This window comes from Amia ocellicauda, chromosome 15 (assembly GCF_036373705.1).
Source record: "Amia ocellicauda isolate fAmiCal2 chromosome 15, fAmiCal2.hap1, whole genome shotgun sequence".
Lineage (NCBI taxonomy): Eukaryota > Metazoa > Chordata > Actinopteri > Amiiformes > Amiidae > Amia > Amia ocellicauda.
This window is the reverse complement of record NC_089864.1, coordinates 2,200,821-2,220,153: the sequence shown is the minus strand read 5'-3', so window position 1 is coordinate 2,220,153 and position 19,333 is coordinate 2,200,821. Positions and strand designations below refer to the sequence as shown.

The window sequence follows — 19,333 nt, the reverse complement described above, 5'->3', positions numbered from 1 at the left end:
TATTCAAATTATATTTATCTATAGGTATGATTACTATTTAGACATATATTTCACTCCAGTATGTGAGCCAATCAATTTAGTTAATATTTGGGGAATAAGCCCTTTCAATTATTTCAATAATGAGATGTATAATAATTTTTTTTTTTTTTTAAAGTGTGCAGTCAATGATTTCCCCAATGAAGAGCCTGTGTGTCCACCTGCGCGGCTCATATCTGTCTTTATTGTGTCACTTCCTCCTATTGAAGTCCAATCTACACCGGTACAGATTCAGAAGAACTGTTCCCAAAGCCAGATTGAACAGATCAATAGTTCATTTCTTACCTATTCAATGTATTTAGGGATCTTATTCCTAGGGATTTAAATATCTTCATTGTGGAACTCATAGCTACCAAATGACCACATCTTTAATTTCCTGGAGTATCTGGTCATCTATTTATCCATATCTAAGAAACCTTCACCGAATGTTTGCGGTTGCCTTGGATTCCTATTTCTAAATTGGCTCTAATTCCATTTCTAACATGTTACTTTTAACTTCTGTATTCGTAAGACCTATTTAAATAATTTAATTTTGTATTATTATTTCTGTTTGCAATAGCATTCTGTGTACAGTTAAATGCTGACTTTCTTTTAGGTCTCTTATTACAACATATTTAACTGGCATTTTTTAGCTATCATTCTGTAACTATTTGTGACTTATGACTCTCTTAGTCATATTCTGGACTATACAGTAAATGAAAGACAAAATACGGAAATGTACCTTGCGCAAACACCATCCCCACCGTCAAACATGGAGGTGGAAACATTATGCTTTGGGGGTATTTTTCTGCTAAGGGGACAGGACAACTGCACCGCATCAAAGGGACGATGGACGGGGCCATGTACCGTCAAATCTTGTGTGAGAACCTCCTTCCCTCAGCCAGGGCATTGAAAATGGGTCGTGGATGGGTATTCCAGCATGACAATGACCCAAAACACACAGCCAAGGCAACAAAGGAGTGGCTCAAGAAGAAGCACATTAAGGTCCTGGAGTGGCCTAGCCAGTCTCCAGACCTTAATCCCATAGAAAATCTGTGGAGGAGCTGAAGGTTCGAGTTGCCAAACGTCAGCCTCGAAACCTTAATGACTTGGAGAGGATCTACAAAGAGGAGTGGGACAAAATCCCTCCTGAGATGTGTGCAAACCTGGTGGCCAACTACAAGAAACGTCTGACCTCTGTGATTGCCAACAAGGGTTTTGCCACCAAGTACTAAGTCCAAGGGGTCAAATACTTATTTCCCTCATTAACATGCAAATTAATGTATAACTTTTTTGAAATGCGTTTTTCTGGATTTTTTTGCTGTTATTCTGTCTCTCACTGTTAAAATACACCTACCATTAAAATTATAGACTGACCATTTCTTTGTCAGAGGGCAAACGTACAAAATCAGCAGGGGATCAAATACTTTTTTCCCCTCACTGTAGATGGGTATGAATGTAAGTCGCCCGGGATAAGAGCATCAGCTAAATGATAAATAATGTAATTGTGGAGCTATAGTGGTCACTGAGTGGACACTGGCTCCCAGTAAAACTGACCAATATACAGCGCAGTTAACGTGAAAAATTGAAAATTACATCAAAAGAGAAATAGAAAAAACTTAAGAGTAACAATATATAAAAAATTAAGATGTTAACTTTTGTAATGATTGCAGCTCAAAAAATCAACTGAACTGAAACTGAACGATTTACTTCCTCGTTGCTTCAGCGAACAGCCCGCCTGTCAGTGTAATGCGTGGTAATGCGTGGTAATGCGTGGTCGTCAGCCTGTTGAGCAGCACACAGGTCTGTACAACAACCAAACTACAGCAGGGTAAGTTCATCAGGGCGCTTTTTATTTTCACTGGGCTTCTCTCCTCCATTCTCAATTTTCTTGATATTATTGCTTATTACTACTGGGACTACTTTTAATAGTACTTACTTATTTTACATGCATTGTGTATTATCCTTTTAATTTACTCTTCTGCAGCGCTGTAGTAGTGGGTGTATCCTACTCTAATTGTAATTGTCCGAGGCGGGGGGCTGGCGTTTAGGGACACTCGAGGTTATACGCAAGATCTCCCGAAATTAAGTGGACATAGAAAGTTGCTCTCAATTGAAATGGACTTGAAACACAAACTCAAAATCAGTGATTTGTAAGGTGACAATGGTTTTATGTTGGGAAGTATTTGTAAGAAAAATAAAAAACAGAAATATGGTGCTTGCATAAGTATTCAAGCCTCTGCTGTGGAAGTTCCCAGTTTACACAGCTGGAAGGACCCAATTACCTACCATTGACCTCCAGCTGTGAGCCATTAAAGTTGTCACACTTTGTGGATAAAAACCCCAGTGTTAAAGGCTCACTGGTCAAGCTGTCAATCTGAAGGAAAATGAAGACAAAGAGCATGCTACAGAAGTTAGAGATAAAGTAATAAACATGCATAGATTAGGAAAAGGCTACAAAATAATATCCAGGTGTATGGCTATCCCAGTGAGCTCGACTTGGCAAATTTGGGGAGTGGAAGCTGCATCTCACACCCAGGCACTGCTGAAAAAAGGCCGTCCCTCAAAACTCAGCACTCAAACAAGGAGACGTGAGAGAGAAGCCACAGAGACCAACACTCACTGTGAAGGAGCTACAGAGTTCAGTGGCTGGGAGTGGAGTAATGTACCCCAGACAACCATGTCAAGAGCTCTGTGTAACACTGGCCTGTATGGGAGGGAGGCAAGAAGGAAGCCTAAGTGAGCCAGCTGTGATGTGGGACAAGGTTTTTGGCCAAAGGAGACCAAGATAGAGCTGTTTGGCCAAAACTCAAAGTGCTATGTGAGGTGCAGACCTATCACTGCCCATGATTCGAGACACACATCCCCACAGGAAATCGAGTAATAGTAAAATTAAACCTGGTTGCTATTTACTTTTGCTTCGTAGTAGTTTTCTGACTTTTGAGGTGCAAAATGTAAAACAGCGAACACTTTTTTTCACAGATTTAAATCTTGTTTTCTTTTCAGATTTAGAAAATACTTATAAATAATTAATTGTTTTAAATAAATAGGTAAATAAATGCCAAATATCCGTTTTTGAGACATAAACATGTATCGTTTGATAAAATATTTAGCTAAATCCTAAATGTGGGCTTTGCAAACAAAACATTTAACTTAAATCTTAAAATGTATATCTAGATGCTAACGTTATTTACATTTAGCATTTATATTTAATATTTATACTAAACATTTGAAAGCTAAATTATATATATATATTTAATTATAAATGTGGGGAAAACGCCTTAAGTGGGCTATTTACTAAATCTGAAAGATTTGTTAAATCTGTGAAAAAAAAAAGGTGCGCTGTTTTACATTTAGTGGCCCATACTTGTATTAAATCTGAGTCACAAATTCAATGTACAGCTTTTAAGAAAGTATTTAGATTTAAATTGAACAATATGTTGAATATAAATTTTAAATCTATGTTAAATGTGGAGTCTAACTGCTGTGAGAGGCTGCCTGACCAGAGGGGCGGGGCTGCATTTGCATGTTAGCTATATATTTATTTTGCAAACTCTACATTTAGCATTTACATATATTTAATATTTATATTTAGACTAAATATTTATTTAAAAGCTATATTTATTGTGTGACTCGGATTTTCCAGCAAAAACACAACGTTGTGACAATGTATATTACGTTGCTATAACGTTGTGGCAACATTTTGTGTTAGCTGGGTTAGGATTTAGTTAAATATTAAATCGTTTGATTAAATATTTATTTTTCAAAAACGGAGCATTTAAGAATTTTATATATGTTTATGTGGAAACAACGGCTTAAGTATTTACAAAATCTGAGTGGAAAAAAACAAGATTTTATTTAAATCTGTGGAGAAAATCTGTTTTACATTTGGTGCTCCATGCAATTGTTGATATCCGCAATTGGATGCGATCTAAAAAATACAGTAATTTGACGATTAAATGCGGGATTTGTGTGCTACGTGTACTGTAAATAACACGCTCGACGGTGTTTGTGTGCAATCATGTTGTCTAAGCTACTCAAGGTTAACTTCATGTCCTTGAGCATATCGACAGCCTATTGTAGATGCTTAGTCTACCAACTGTATTGATTTAAGTACTTTTCAGTTGCTTTCTTGTCAGATCTTTGTTGTAGATATTTGTATTATGATAAGTTGTCTTGTTCGACTTGAAACATGTCATGAGGGTTCAGCCTAGAGACAATAATGGGGCGTTTTGGCAGAGTCACCTGATTTAATGTAAAACGAAACTTGTGCTCCTTCGGGAAGGCAGTTATCTTTTTCACAATACAAATTATCTTGCCTCTTCAAAGTGTTGGGTAGGTTGTGTATGTCAGAGGGAAAATGCATGCCATTGTGAATGCATCATAATTTCAGGTTGTAACACAACAATGTGAAACAATTCAGAGGGTGAATACTTCCTATACTGTATGTATACGGTGTCTTGCAAAAGTATTCAAACTCCTGACTAACTCTCTCATATTACTGAATTAAAAAGGTACACTGAAATTTCTTTCGGTTTGATATTTTATTTAAAACACAAACTCAAAATCAGTGATTTGTAAGGTGACAATGGTTTTATGTTGGGAAGTATTTGTAAGAAAAATAAAAAACAGAAATATGGTGCTTGCATAAGTATTCAAGCCTCTGCTGTGGAAGTTCCCAGTTTACACAGCTGGAAGGACCCAATTACCTACCATTGACCTCCAGCTGTGAGCCATTAAAGTTGTCACACTTTGTGGATAAAAACCCCAGTGTTAAAGGCTCACTGGTCAAGCTGTCAATCTGAAGGAAAATGAAGACAAAGAGCATGCTACAGAAGTTAGAGATAAAGTAATAAACATGCATAGATTAGGAAAAGGCTACAAAATAATATCCAGGTGTATGGCTATCCCAGTGAGCTCGACTTGGCAAATTTGGGGAGTGGAAGCTGCATCTCACACCCAGGCACTGCTGAAAAAAGGCCGTCCCTCAAAACTCAGCACTCAAACAAGGAGACGTGAGAGAGAAGCCACAGAGACCAACACTCACTGTGAAGGAGCTACAGAGTTCAGTGGCTGGGAGTGGAGTAATGTACCCCAGACAACCATGTCAAGAGCTCTGTGTAACACTGGCCTGTATGGGAGGGAGGCAAGAAGGAAGCCTAAGTGAGCCAGCTGTGATGTGGGACAAGGTTTTTGGCCAAAGGAGACCAAGATAGAGCTGTTTGGCCAAAACTCAAAGTGCTATGTGAGGTGCAGACCTATCACTGCCCATGATTCGAGACACACATCCCCACAGTGAAGTATGGAAGTGGCAGCATCATGCTGTGTGCATGCTTCTCATCAGCAGGGACTGGGCATCTATAGAGATCTGTGCCATATTAACATGAAAAGACTTGGCACAGGAACCAATACAAATCGTCAGAAGACAGTAGGTGCGATTACACTGCCATTTCTGATTTGGATCAAATGCATCAGTAACATTTGCTTTGTTTGGACATTTGATTTACTTCTCAGGTTTTTTATGTTGTGTTACTATGTTGAAGGCAGGAAGGTCAGTGTTTTGATGTGCTTTACATCTAGTTTGTCTGAATCCACAAACTGATGTGTATTAACTATTTTTCCTGTCATGTTCCTCTTTATTTCTCTGTAGCTCCTTATTAGTTCGTGCCATATGCATGTATCTTATATCAAATGCAAGAAAAAATTATGGCCTTTTGTCTTAATGGGTTGAAAGAGTAAATAAACAAGACCAATATGGGAGGACATAATTTGGAAGCTCCCAGTGCTTCGTTTCTAGTGCATCTGTATATTGTGCAGTTTTGATTAAAATACAATTTATTTCTCGCATCATCACCAATCTCAAACTAATGGGGCCGAGTGTACAGAGTACAACCATGTTTTAAAGTAATGTTATATTAGTATTCAGTTGGTGGAGATGTTTACTTAATCGTGCACCACTTTATTCATGATTCAACATGCTCTTCTAAGATGTAAGGTTAATGTAAATGTTGGGACTGCCGTGCTTGTGCTGACAGTTGATCCTGATCACATGTCAGTGTAATCGTGGTGCCACAAGCAGATGATATCCGAGAGATGCAGCTTCATGGCTCAAGGCAGGGGCTGTTATTCCAAAAACAGGCTGTTCCCACAGACAACAGCTGCCTTTGGGTAAATGCTCTGGTTTCCCGCCTGTATATCATGTGGCACAATACCACAGTTTTGCTCTTGTTATAAAAAACACCCTTGCTGCTCTCTCTGTGCTGCCTTTCTTCCCATGATTATTATTATTATTGTTACCTTGGTCAGGCATTCTGTTTCCATCTTTCTGGGGGATTTCCCTGTCTGGGACTACCTCTTGTCTCTGAACTCTTTGGTATTCTGAGGATCTGAAAACCTGAAACTAGAGCTTTTCCCTTTTGACTTTGTATTTATTGAATTAATGCATTTGCTTTTGAAAGCTGCATGTGTTTGTCCTTTTTGTATCTCTTCCCCCTCCCTCTGTGGGGGAACTTTTCTTTGTGTGGAGTCAGGTGCTAGAACACAAGGATGAATAATATAAATAGTTTATGAATGATATGGTTGTTTTTCCAGTAAAGCCTCATAGTGATTTTATAGAATTGTGAGTTGAACTAAAATCTCCAAAGATGTAACCACTTATAATGAATTAATAATTAAAGGTTAAATTAACCAATCCAGAGGGCAGTTGGAACAATAAGCAGAAGACATGGAGTGACTGTAAGAGCAGGGCTGGAAGAGATGGGTAGAAGTGCCAAAGGGGTCATCTTTATTATTTTCCATCACTTGTCATTCATTTATTATTGTAATTATCGTTTTGTCTTTAGTCAGCATGGGTCCGTATTCAGACTCTTTCCTTATAACACATGATCCGTCTCTCTGACCTGGCTCCCTGCACTACTGCACCCCCCTATCTCCTGCCACAAGTGTGGTTAAATTCCCAGCTCTCTGCTCTCCATTCAAGCTGTTCATTCAAGCTGTTCATTCAGCCTGCTCCGGTCTCTTCCCCATTGTGTCCTCTGCCATATTTAGTTTCTGTGTGTGAACATGAATTGTGTACTTTTAAAATGTGTATATACCACTTTGTAATGCTCTTGTGAGTGTGTAAGTCACCCTGGGTAAGGATGTCTGCTTTAGTTTACACACAGAGTGAAAGATTAGAATAATGAGGAATCATGAACATAATGGTTACGGTTCTGCTTAAAACCATGTTCTGTTGCGTCCAATCAGAATGCTGGCCTGGGCACCTCTCTCATCCAATCATGTCACTTCTTGCAGGCTCCGCTGACAAAACTGTTGGGAATGCAGCTCCTGTTGTAAATCCATCAACAAAGCATTCCAGTGATACCAGGATGGAGAGAGTGATTGCTCTGCACCGCCCATCATCTCTGTGCATCTCTGTGCTCCTGGGTGTCTTGGGCTTCAAAGTTGGTGCGTCGATTTAAAGTTCCTTCCAGTGCCACCACTCCTCCCCCTGAGAGTCAGCCAGTAACACAGCTGGACAGGACTTTACATTGTCTGAGCAGAGCAATGAGAATTAAAGAGTAGGTTGACTATGTGTGCGCAGTTAGGGTTTCGTTTTGAGCGGTTTCCAGTACTCTTCATCCCAGGAAACACAGATACGGCTCCAGGTTCTGAACCTCAAAGCCTACCTATAAAACCACTCCTCTCTGTCACTGGTCTGGCAAAACAAAAGACTCTCTCTGTCGTGTTTTATAAGGGACTGTGTTTCTACAATGATGTATTCAATCTCTTACACAGCTGGACCAGTGAAACTACAGATGTTTGATTGCTGTATCTCTGTCGTTCCTTGTTATGTTCAATATTCTCTCTCTCTGTCGTCTAGTCTCCTCCACTACTGTGTCCGTGTCAGTGGGGGACTCTGTCACTCTGCCCTGTGATGGAGCTGCAGCTGCTGGGATATCTGAGGAGAAACTCTACATCCAGTGGAAAAGTACAGAAAGAGATGTGTGGCAGTCAATCTACGGATCTATCTCCCTCGGCCGACACTTCGAGGGCAGAGCTGAGGTCCCCAGAGAGAGGATCAGACAGAGGGACTTCTCTCTGACCATTAACAGCACCCTGCTCTCTGACGAAGGCCTGTACGAGTGCTATTACAAGAATGGAGGAATATATATGAAGTTTCTTGGAAGTGTTCAACTCACTGTGACAAGTAACTAAGCGTTTCTTCTAATAATAATAATTATGACTCACACTTTATAACGCTTTTTGGGGGGGTGAATTATAGGAAGTGAAACTTTTCCTTCTTCTCAGGACACCGTGCTAACACTGTACTCCACCTCCTCTGATTGTCTTCTGCTTTCAACCCACCAGGTGTTAGCAAAGCCCTCTCTCTGCAGTCTGGAGCCGCCCTCTCCCTCCCCCTGTTCACTGCAGAGCCAGTGGAGGTGCTGTTTGCTGCTGCAGGAGAGGGAGCCTCTGTCTCAGTGTGCGCTGTGGAGAGGGGCGCAGCGAGCTGCCCTGGCCCCGGGTACGAGCACAGAGTGTCAGTGCAGAGCGGCTCTCTGACCCTGCGCTCACTCACAGCAGCTGACCAGGGAAACTACACAGTGAGGGACTCCAGGACCAACCGCACCATCAGCAGCGTCTCTGTGTCTGTGTCTGAGGAAGGTGAGCCGGGAGTTCAGACTGCAAGTTATTTTATACTTCATTATACACAGAAACACACTCATAAAGCCACACACACACAAACAAATGCATGCATACACATTCACACGTATGTATTAGACAGGCTGATGCACATGAGTGTGTTTGTGCCTGAGAGGGTCTCTTGTCGCACACCAGGCTGTCTGAGGCATCAGTCCAGCTCACTTAGAGGCTGTTGTCAATGTGACTCTTTTTCCCTACAGACCCCAGTCCCTCTGCATCGTCTCCTCCAGCTTCAGCTGTGACTGTGACCGCGACTGTGGCTGCTGTCTGCGTCTCTCTGGCAGCTGTGACTGCACTGATCATGTGGCTGAAGAGGAAGACTCTTTTGCAGACACTGTGCTTAAAACACTATCCTGGTTATGAGAAGACTGCAGCGCAAATTATTGAGGCAAACTGCTTGGAATTGGGAAAGAAAAGCTCCCATTCCTGGAAGCAACCGCTAGAGCAGTAGCTTTAGGTCTAGTTCTGCACTGCCCTGGTAGCTGGGGCTTAGCTGATCAGGCAGAAAAGGAAGAGGCTTTTTCAGGAACAGGGCTTCAAAGCTCCACATCAGTATAAGATGACTGCAGTGGAAGGACAACAACAGGAATTTGAAAAAGACTCTCTTCCCCCCCACAGAATCTCCTTGGGGCACCTTAAGCTACCAAGTGCGTCCCCTAGGTGGAGAATGGGGGAACGTCCACAAGTTTGTGGCGGCAAGCTGTTTGTTTCCATCTTGTTTTGATCATCTTCAGTCCTTGACATTCTTCAGCACTGATCAATTGTCATGAGAAAGTGTTTATAACATTGTGAATTATTACTCAATAGTGCAGTCTGTCTGTTCTGCTCTTGGCTGCAGTTTAGGGTTTGACTGATTTTACTCCAGCTTCCTCTCTCATCACACCCAAACCTCCCACCGATCAAGCTTCCTTTTCTTCATTCTGACTTCTCTCAGATGCTGAAGTTTCTGCTCTCCTCCTACGTCACAAACATGTGCCCTGGACCCTCTCCCTTCTTGTCTCTTCCAAGTGACCGCTCCTGATCTTCTCCCCTTCCTCCCCCCCCTCCTCAACTCCTCCCTCCTCTCTGGCTGTTTCCCCTCTGCATTTAAACAAGCTGCTGTCATCCCACTGCTCAAGAAACCAACCCTTGATGCCACCTCTCCTCAGAACTACCACCCTGTCTCCCTACTCCCCTTCCTCTCAAAGACTCTTGAGCAGGCGGTCCACCATCAGCTCTTTGACTTTCTATCCCAACACTCACTCCTTGATCCTCTGCAATCCGGCTCCCGCACAGCTCACTCCACTGAGACGGCTCACCAGGCTGTCACTGACTCCCTCAGCCGTGCTCGGGCGGCCTCCCTCTCCTCAGTCCTCATCCTCCTTGACCTCTCCGCAGCATTTGACACCGTTGATCACTCCATCCTCCTCTCCTGCCTCGCTGACTTCAGAATCTCTGGGACTGCTTTCACCTGCATATCAATGTGTATTTAGTTAGGTACCTAGTTATAAATCCTTCTACTTGCAAAAAAATCCTTCCATAGTACCCTGACTCTTATCTTCTGTCTTGAATGTTTCTCCCTAACATCACAAGTGACTTTTCATATATTAATTTCCAGAATAACCATATATATGTATATCTCTGCCCCCAGAGCAGATCTGCGTGTCTGCCCCCAGAGACATTGTTTGTTATCTTCAGTTAGCCTGCAAAGGTGTTATCTAAATAAATACTAATAATTACATATAAATCAGAATGGTCCAAATAACTGTCTTTGCTACCGGATTATCACAGTGACTACAAATTAATTTAAATTGTGGCTTTGTTACCCATATATTTTCAAAATAAACAATTTTGCCTAATTATACTGTATGCTTGTATGTTATTTCAATACTTCCCTAATTATTTTCACAGGGTTTAATCTGGCCATGGAAGACCTCTGGCTGCAGTCCAGAATACAGCCAATACTGCAAATTCCAGTATTATTTCCCCTCCCCCTCTCTCCCTATTTTTTTACTTTAAAATAAGTCCAACCTACAGCTAAGTCCCGCCTTCAAGAAGTAAATAACCCAATAAAACGTGTGCTATAGTCCTGCCTTCTAAGGGCAAGTGACCAATCAGATGCGACATCCCGTTCTGCCCCCGCAGCAGTGCTGCCCTCAGAACAGCACTAGTTTCCAAAAACTCAACTGAGCTTCTCAACAGTGTTGGCTGCTAGTTGTTCAGGGCTCAACTTATTTTCTATTTGACCAAGACCAGAGTGCCATCTGGTGGTAAGAAAATGTCCTGCACTTCTGGAGCTTCCTGGGGAAAAGCAAAGTAGGTTTTATTTAATGCAGAACATAAACCTAGTTAAATAATCACTTTATGGAGTGGTATTACACAGGTATTGGCAGGTCTGGTGGGATTTGGAAAGGTAACGCACAAGAAAACCAAAGTAACTCAAAGTTGGTTGGCAGAGCTGCACAAAATGGGATATATATAACTTATCTTAAGCACAGCATGTCATCAACATCGTTTTACATGTTTTCTATGAAAGCATTCAAAACTTTAACAATTCTGCATAAAACTATTTGATGTACTAAGACTGAAGACCTGAAACATTTTCTAGTACTACACACCAGGAGGAATTACATCCTACAAATATGATATTTAAAATCTTTTCTTCACTTTGTAAAATATTTGCTTGCCGATCAGGCAAGGCATAATTTAACACCTTATCTTAATTAATGAGAATGTAAAAGTAATGTAAAAAGTATTAAAATGGTAAAAAAAAAAAACTGTAGCACACTGCAGATGACCCAAGTGTAATTGGAGTTTGCGACTAATAAAAACTCCTACATTTCAGGATTTAGTCAGGATTGAGGCACCTTTCTGTAACTTCTACATCAAATTTCAACTAGTCTTTTTTTCAGATGGCCTAATGCAGTAGTTCACTTTAGTAGGCAAGAAAAAATACAATATTACAAAAAAAATGCTAATTTAAAAATGTGCCACTACAACACTACAATTCATGTATCTAGCATTAGAGCCAATACCTGTCATGCATTGGTTGAGAGATTTCAACTTTAATCTGGAAACCGATTGTAAAACATAAAATTGACAAGGACCTATTTGCAAGATAATACGATCTCACCGGTCTCTCAAACAGTTCACTTGAAAAACACTGACGAGTTCAGTGGTGTAACTTGTCTTTGACATGATACTTGCAGAACGTGGCATACAAATTTGAAATCCCTGGACTTGTCCTAAAGTCTCGAGCCAAAGGGGACACATTGACAAGTAAACAAGTAAATGTCATCACCTACCATTTGCCAACCATGATGTTTTTTGATTCATAAAATGAAATTAAACCATATCAAGTTAATTTATTGATAAATTTTGGGTCTTTGAGCACAGCTGATGTTTTGGCACCATCACATTAACCAATATTACAGATTTGTTTAACTTTTGCAAGAAACTAAACCACAAATTACACAATATAGGGTTTAAGGCACAGCGGAAAAAAATAAGGTTTTCAATTATATTATCGGAAGTAATGATCCACACTTTAAATTAGATCAATATTGTTGTAGGGGGGAGGCAACAGCAGGCGGTACGAGACTGGGGTGATTTGGCGGACAATCTTAAACAAGCTGATGAACCGCAGAGTTTCTTCAATGCCAGACCTCCTGACGGGGTTGACAGAGAGAACCTGGTCGATGACAGCGATCAGCATGGACCTTCTGACAGTTGATGACATGTTGCAGGCATGTATGGGCTCGTCGAAGGCCGGAACATCAAAGAACTCCCCTTACTAGGGAAATAGGGGATTCTGGAACCCGAGGATACACCGAAATGGTGTAAGACCTGTGGATGAACTGATCAGGGAGCTGTGGGCGTATTCAGTCCATGACAGGAATCGACTGCAGTCGTGTTGGGACTGATATGGGGCCATGGATGGAGGGGTATGAGAAGTGGTTCCAAGAGACCCACTATGAGTTGTTGTGAGGATTTTGACTAGGCACAGGACGTGCAGGCCTTGATGAACTGTGTAATGTCATGTACCAAGGTGGGCCACCAGAACTTCTGTCAGACCAGGGAGGTGGTTCAGAAGCAGGACATACATGTATCCAGTACAGCAGTTGAGAACGTACAGAAACAGGAACGAAGGTAAGATGAACAGGACAGCCGGTTGGACAGGGATCTGTGACTAGAGCCTGCTTGATGTGGTCCATAATGTCCCATCTGACAGGAGCCACGATGCAGGTGGAATGTATTATGGGCTCAGAGGTCGCGGAGTGATGTAATTGTCAAACTGCCGAGATAGAGTGTCAGCTCAGAGTGGTGTGATAGAAACGTGTTAAGAATAAAGCCCACCGAGCTTGACATGGGTTTGGCAGAGTGAATGAATTCCAAGTTCTGGTGATCTGTGAGAATCAAGAAAGGGTATGTGGACCCCTCTAGCCAATGTCACAACTCTCCGAAAGCTAGTTTGACGGCTAGGAATTCATGGTTTCCAATACCAGAGTTCCGCTCTGTGGGGGAGAGTTTATTGGAAAGGAATGCACATGGGTAAAGCTCAGGTGGCTGACTGATGCTTTGAGTGAGAACTACGGATTCCGAAGCGTCCACTTCCACGATGAAAGTAAGAAAGGGATCAGGTTGCTTCAAGATGGAGCAGTGGTGAACAGAGCAGTGGTGAACAGGGCCTTGAGAAGGCGTTGGAAGCCGAGGGAGTTCAAGACAGCGCGTGGGCACATTTTTTGAGGAGCGAAGTCAAAGGCGAGGCCACGGAACTAAAATTGCATATGAACCATCGATAGAAATTAGCAAAGCCAAGAAAACAGCCAGTCAGTAACAGCTCTCACCTTGGTTTTGTCCATGTGAATACCGTTGGCATTGATAATGTATCCCAGGAAGCTGATGCATTCACGGTGGAACTCACACTTCTCTGCCTTGATGTACAGCCCATTCATCAAAAGGCACAGCAGGACCAGGCGAACATGAGACAGATGTGCTTGGAGTGTAGGGGAGAAGATAAGAATATCGTCAATGTAAACAATGACAATGTGATTTGAGTATCAGCGATATGTGTAAGCATGGTGTCATGCTCCCCGAGGAGATTACCATAGCCTTGTGAAGGTCAGAGAACCCCTCTAGTTCCATGTTTATGGCAAATACCTCTGTTAGAGACCTAACAGAGCCCTTAGAAGCCAGGGGTCTAAGACCCAAGTGTGAGGCAAAACTTAAAGCTGATAGGTTGATGAAAAAAATGATGAGTCAAGAGCCAGCAAACAAGCATGAAGGGCAAACTAAGAATTGTAGCAGAGGAGACAGGCAAGAAATCCAGGGAACAGGCAAACAAGCAAACAACAGGCAAACAACAGAGGTCGGTAAACAAAAGACAGTCAGAGTTCAAAAGCACAGGAAATCAGAAACCATGAAAATGCTTAGAAATGTTGCAACCAGGCAAATGATGGAAGCTAACAAAGGGTTATTTATGCTGAGCAGAGGGAAGCAGGTAACAGTGGTTGGGAGTGCTTTACAAATGGGAGAAGAGGATTGATTGAACAATTACATACAGTGCATCCAGAAAGTATTCACTTTTTCCACATTTTGTTATGTTACAGCCTTATTCCAAAATGGATTACATTCATTATTTTCCTCAAAATTCTACAAACAATACCCCCTAAATGACAACATGAAAGAAGTTTGTTTGAAATCTTTGCAAATTTATTAAAATAAAAAACAAAAAAAGCACATAAGTATTCACTCAAAATTGAGCTCAGGTGCATCCTGTTTCCACTGATCATCCTTGAGATGTTTCTACAACTTGATTGGAGTCCACCTGTGGTAAATTCAGTTGATTGGACATGATTTGGAAAGGCACACACCTGTCTATATAAGGTCCCACAGTTAACAGTGCATGTCAGAGCGCAAACCAAGCCATGAAGTCCAAGGAATTGTCTGTAGACCTCCGAGACAGGATTGTATCGAGGCACAGATCTGGGGAAGGGTACAGAAAAATGTATGCAGCATTGAAGGTCCCAATGAGCACAGTGGTCTCCATCATCCGTAAATGGAAGAAGTTTGGAACCACCAGGACTCTTCCTAGAGCTGGCCGCCCGGCCAAACTGAGCAATCTGGGGAGAAGGGCCTTAGTCAGGGAGGTGACCAAGAACCCGATGGTCACTGACAGAGCTCCAGCGTGTCTCTGTGGAGAGAGGAGAACCTTTCAGAAGAACAACCATCTCTGCAGCACTCCACCAATCAGGCCTGTATGGTAGAGTGGCCAGATGGAAGCCACTCCTCAGTAAAAGGCACATGACAGCCCGCCTGGAGTTTGCCAAAAGGCACCTGAAGGATTCTCTGGTCTGATGAAACAAAGATTGAACTCATGTCTGGAGGAAACCAGGCACCGCTCATCACCTGGCCAATACCATCCCTACAGTGAAGCATGGTGGTGGCAGCATCATGCTGTGGGGATGTTTTTGAGCGGCAGGAACTGGGAGACTAGTCAGGATCGAGGGAAAGATGAATGCAGCAATGTACAGAGACATCCTTGATGAAAACCTGCTCCAGAGCGCTCTGTACCTCAGACTGGGGCGAAGGTTCATCTTCCAACAGGACAACGACCCTAAGCACACAACCAAGATAACAAAGGAGTGGCTACAGGACAACTCTATGAATGTCCTTGAGGGGCCCAGCCAGAGCCCAGACTTGAACCCGATTGAACATCTCTGCAGAGATCTGAAAATGGCTGTGCACCGACGCTCCCCATCCAACCTGATGGAGCTTGAGAGGTCCTGCAAAGAAGAATGGGAGAAACTGCCCAAAAATAGGTTTGCCAAGCTTGTAGCATCATACTCAAAAAGACTTGAGGCTGTAATTGGTGCCAAAGATGCTTCAACAAAGTATTGAGCAAAGGTTGTGAATACTTATGTACATGTGCTTTTTTATTTAATAAATTTGCAAAGATTTCAAACAAACTTCTTTCACGTTGTCATTATGGGGTATTGTTTGTAGAATTTTGAGGAAAATAATGAATTTAATCCATTTTTGGAATAAGGCTGTAGCGTTATGTTGGGTGTATTTTGATAAGAGCATTTGGGCTCTGAGCTGAAGCACTGATCTAAAGAACTTTGGTGGGGGAGAGGTCTTGTCAGATTTCCTTAGCTCATCAGCTTGGAACTGGTTTGCATCAAAGTGACAGTTTTGGGGAGGACGGCACCGAGAAGAGGCCAAATAGTTTGGAATTCTGCTATGAGATGTCTGGAGAAAGGGGCCTGTAGGTGATAAAAACTCTTTGAAATGGACGAGAGCCGAAATCCCGACATAGAGCTACGAACCCGGGCCAACCGGCATTTCCAAAAGATGGCATGGATTGACATCAGCCATAAATCAAGCCCCCCTTCAATAGGACACTGGGGGCTGAAACCGAAATCCAATCTCAAGAACTCAGGAACCAATCACCTATTGATCTGACAGACTATAAAGAACAGTCGACTGTATACGAAAGTGTTAGTCATTTAAATAGCTATTTGAGTCTTAAGAAACTTGACCCTTGGAACGAACAGGGCCCTGCTTTCCTCAAAGACTTTGTCTTCAAGTAACTACAGTGGAACCCCTGCTTACAAAGAAGATTTTGTGCACAACCTTGGAGCCTTCAAACCAGTGGAAAATCTGGTTGGAAACGACTCTACATTCGCGAAACCCCAACTTCCAGGTGCATCGACTGAGTGGAAGTTCTTGGACAAAGCCGAACCGGACTGCCTTTGTTCCAACCACACGGACCTCGTGTCGTGTGCTGTTATCTGAGCCCGAAGACAGAGAGGCCTCTCTGCGACGAAGTTCACATAAGTTTAACAGTTTGGAGTTCATGATTCATGACATTTGAGAAATCAATTAGAAATGTTAATCTGTGATTCATAACTCTAGAATGTGTAATATCATTTAGTTTTCTTAAAAATAAATGTGTGTTGCATTAAACTGTTTTGTTGATAATTTTAGAAATAAAATCTGTCAACGCCGAGAAATATCTTCTTATTCCTGTTTAACTGTTTAGTCTGAAATTGACACAAGTTAATAGACATTAGATTATTGGTGGCCCTGCCTATCCTTAATCATTGAATAATAATCAGTTAAGGGAAATTGTGGTAACAAGTAATGATAGGATCTTTCTCGGCACCTAAACGTAAATGAGACTGATATATATATAACGAGAAGTTACCTGACATAAATACTAACCTGCGTAGTTATTTAATGTCTGACTAATAATACTAACGAGAGACTCCCCTTCGTCTTACTAACCGGTATTGTAGTCAATGGGTTTATAACCTTTTTTGTTTAACGATTTGTGTTATCATATGCGATTCCATGGTCTTTGATTTGGTCACGGAAGTGATTTGTCTTTGATTTGTTGATCTAGAGTTGAATTTTAATTAGTTTTTCCCTTTTGTATAATTGGTGTAGTGCTACATTTAGTCTTTGTTTTTGAATACATTTGACAATTTATATCTTTGGAATTGGTGTCTGCGTCCAATTATTACAGAAATTGAGTTCTACAAGATTCCAGGATTTGTGATAAGGTGATACTATAAATTCACTTCTTTAGTTGAAATTTGTAAGTGTACCTTACGCTACAAGGCTGTAACATAACAAAATGTGTAAAAAGTGAAGTTCTGTGAATACTTTCTGGATGCACTGTATGGTGTTGAGGAATGGAATGTTTGAGACAGAGCTAGAATGCAGGAGAGGACGACCTCTGGTGGCAAACTTGGGGAAGTGTGGAGTGAGGATATGACAACATGCAATGCAAAGGGGGTGCTGTTTTTCTCTTTTCACAACAGCATTAGAATTTGAATAAAGTCCACGATGAAGTGGGGGAAGTCTTTCAAAATGCAATTGCAGTTGGATTTTGCATTAAAAATGTTATATTGTCAGTGAATGTGTGTACTATTATATGAAAATACAAATGCAAATGTGATTATTGCATTTTCATTTTGACCCAAACAATAAGAGCATAAGAGCGTCAGCTAAATGACAAAAATAATAATAATAAATGCAAAATGAATATGCAACTGTGGGACTGAATTTTCATTATCCAAGTTAACATTCGAATAAAGTCTACTATATGCTTCTATAGTACTGCGTGTGTTCAATATGAATATGCAATTTCAACTTTGAGTGAAGAACTATCTGTGAACAAGGTTACTGCCTTAGTGCTCCTGTACTGTACATACCCAGAATATCCAGTTTTACCAGCAGTTTTGAACTAATACATCACACAACAAGACCTCTAATATAACATATTACACATACCTCCAGTTTGATCATACTTGAGACCAGGGCCGGTTCTAGACATTTGGAGGCCCTAGACAAAATGTATGTTGGAGGCCCCAATCTTGATTGGTGGACTAGCGCAGTGGTTCTCAAACTTTCTGGGTGGTGCCCCCCAAAAACATTTGGGTCACAGCCCCCGCCCATGTCCCACAGGTTCATATTGATATCACCATTTTTTTTTTTTGAAAGCCCTAACATTTACCAAGGGTGAATATAATTAAAAACTTCTTTTAATTTCACTTTTCACAATTTTAATTGTCAATTTAAATTGGAATCTCTCTATGCATGAACCTATTCTTACTCCATCTAGTACGGATGAGCCTGAATCAACGTAGTTACAGAAGATACAGTAACGCTCTCTTTCCATTTTATACAATTTTACTAGTTATTTAATATATAGGATGAGACTGAATATTCAAAAATGCAACTATTCATTAAAGATGGATAAATTAAGTGAATCTAACATTCGATAGTTGAAATAATAATAATAATAATAATAATAATAATAATAATAATAATATTGATTTTATTTTAAAGCCTGTACGGTTGATTGGCTCTCTATGTAGCTGTAATGAAGATTGATGGGAGGGTGGGATTTGTTATATCTTGTCTGTGATTGGCTGACAATGACAGATCTGCGCGACTCCGCCAATGGGATTGGTGCAATTCTGCAGATCTACGCAGATCTGCGAAGATCTGCGGCGCTACAAGAACACGACCAATGGCTTCCTCTCAGAGAATTTCTGCGTAGCCAGCCTAGTGGAAGGGTGGGTTCTTTTTTCAAAAAGTGGACCTTTTTGCAGTTTTCCCCCTCATTTTGTATTTAATTATGAGGTTCAAATACTTCATTTTGGTGACTTTTTATGCACTTTTTGATGCACCGACAATATTTACTAAAATGTTGACAAATTGCTTACGAAGATAATGTTCCACCTTTTTCAGTCCAAACATACACACACACACACACACACGTGAATGGAGAGCCGACACAGAGGAATAATGTCCTTCTGAATCAGTCACTGTAGCTAGCTAGTTCCACTGGACAGATAATGGTCAGAATTGACTGTGTTCTTCCTTGACCCATGCTACACCCCTCCACTGAGTTTTGTGAAAATCAGTTTTTCCATAATCCTGACAGACACAGACACACACGAGTAAAAACATTAGCTACCTTCTGCTCCTGTGGAGTTGACGACTGTTAGCTAGCACGTAGCTAGCGTTATCTATCTCAACTGTTACATTAGGTAGTAAATATAACAACCTTACCCTGTTTTGCAGTGTTTTTGAACATATGTTCAATATTCTGTGACAATGACACTGCTGCGTGCTTTCT

At 41.3% G+C, this 19,333-nt stretch overlaps 1 protein-coding gene across 1 annotated transcript; it reads left to right on the top strand.

The window, feature by feature from the left end:
• The first annotated feature begins 1,731 nt into the window (after positions 1-1,731).
• Positions 1,732-10,539, top strand: LOC136771676 (uncharacterized). The gene is made up of 5 exons (XM_066724125.1): positions 1,732-1,846; positions 7,309-7,461; positions 7,877-8,203; positions 8,365-8,661; positions 8,901-10,539. The coding sequence occupies exons 2-5, from the start codon at positions 7,383-7,385 to the stop codon at positions 9,149-9,151; spliced, it is 954 nt and encodes a 317-aa protein (XP_066580222.1). The 5' UTR covers positions 1,732-1,846; positions 7,309-7,382; the 3' UTR covers positions 9,152-10,539.
• The last annotated feature ends 8,794 nt before the right edge of the window (positions 10,540-19,333 follow it).

What these genes read in the sequence shown, in the direction of transcription:
- LOC136771676 (XM_066724125.1), top strand. Translation starts at nt 7,383, where the DNA reads ATGGAGAGAGTGATTGCTCTGCACCGCCCATCATCTCTGTGCATCTCT. An exon ending in TGTCTTGGGCTTCAAAGTTG is followed by an intron (nt 7,462 to 7,876) that starts GTGCGTCGATTT and finishes TCTGTCGTCTAG; the next exon opens with TCTCCTCCACTACTGTGTCC. An exon ending in TGTTCAACTCACTGTGACAA is followed by an intron (nt 8,204 to 8,364) that starts GTAACTAAGCGT and finishes TCAACCCACCAG; the next exon opens with GTGTTAGCAAAGCCCTCTCT.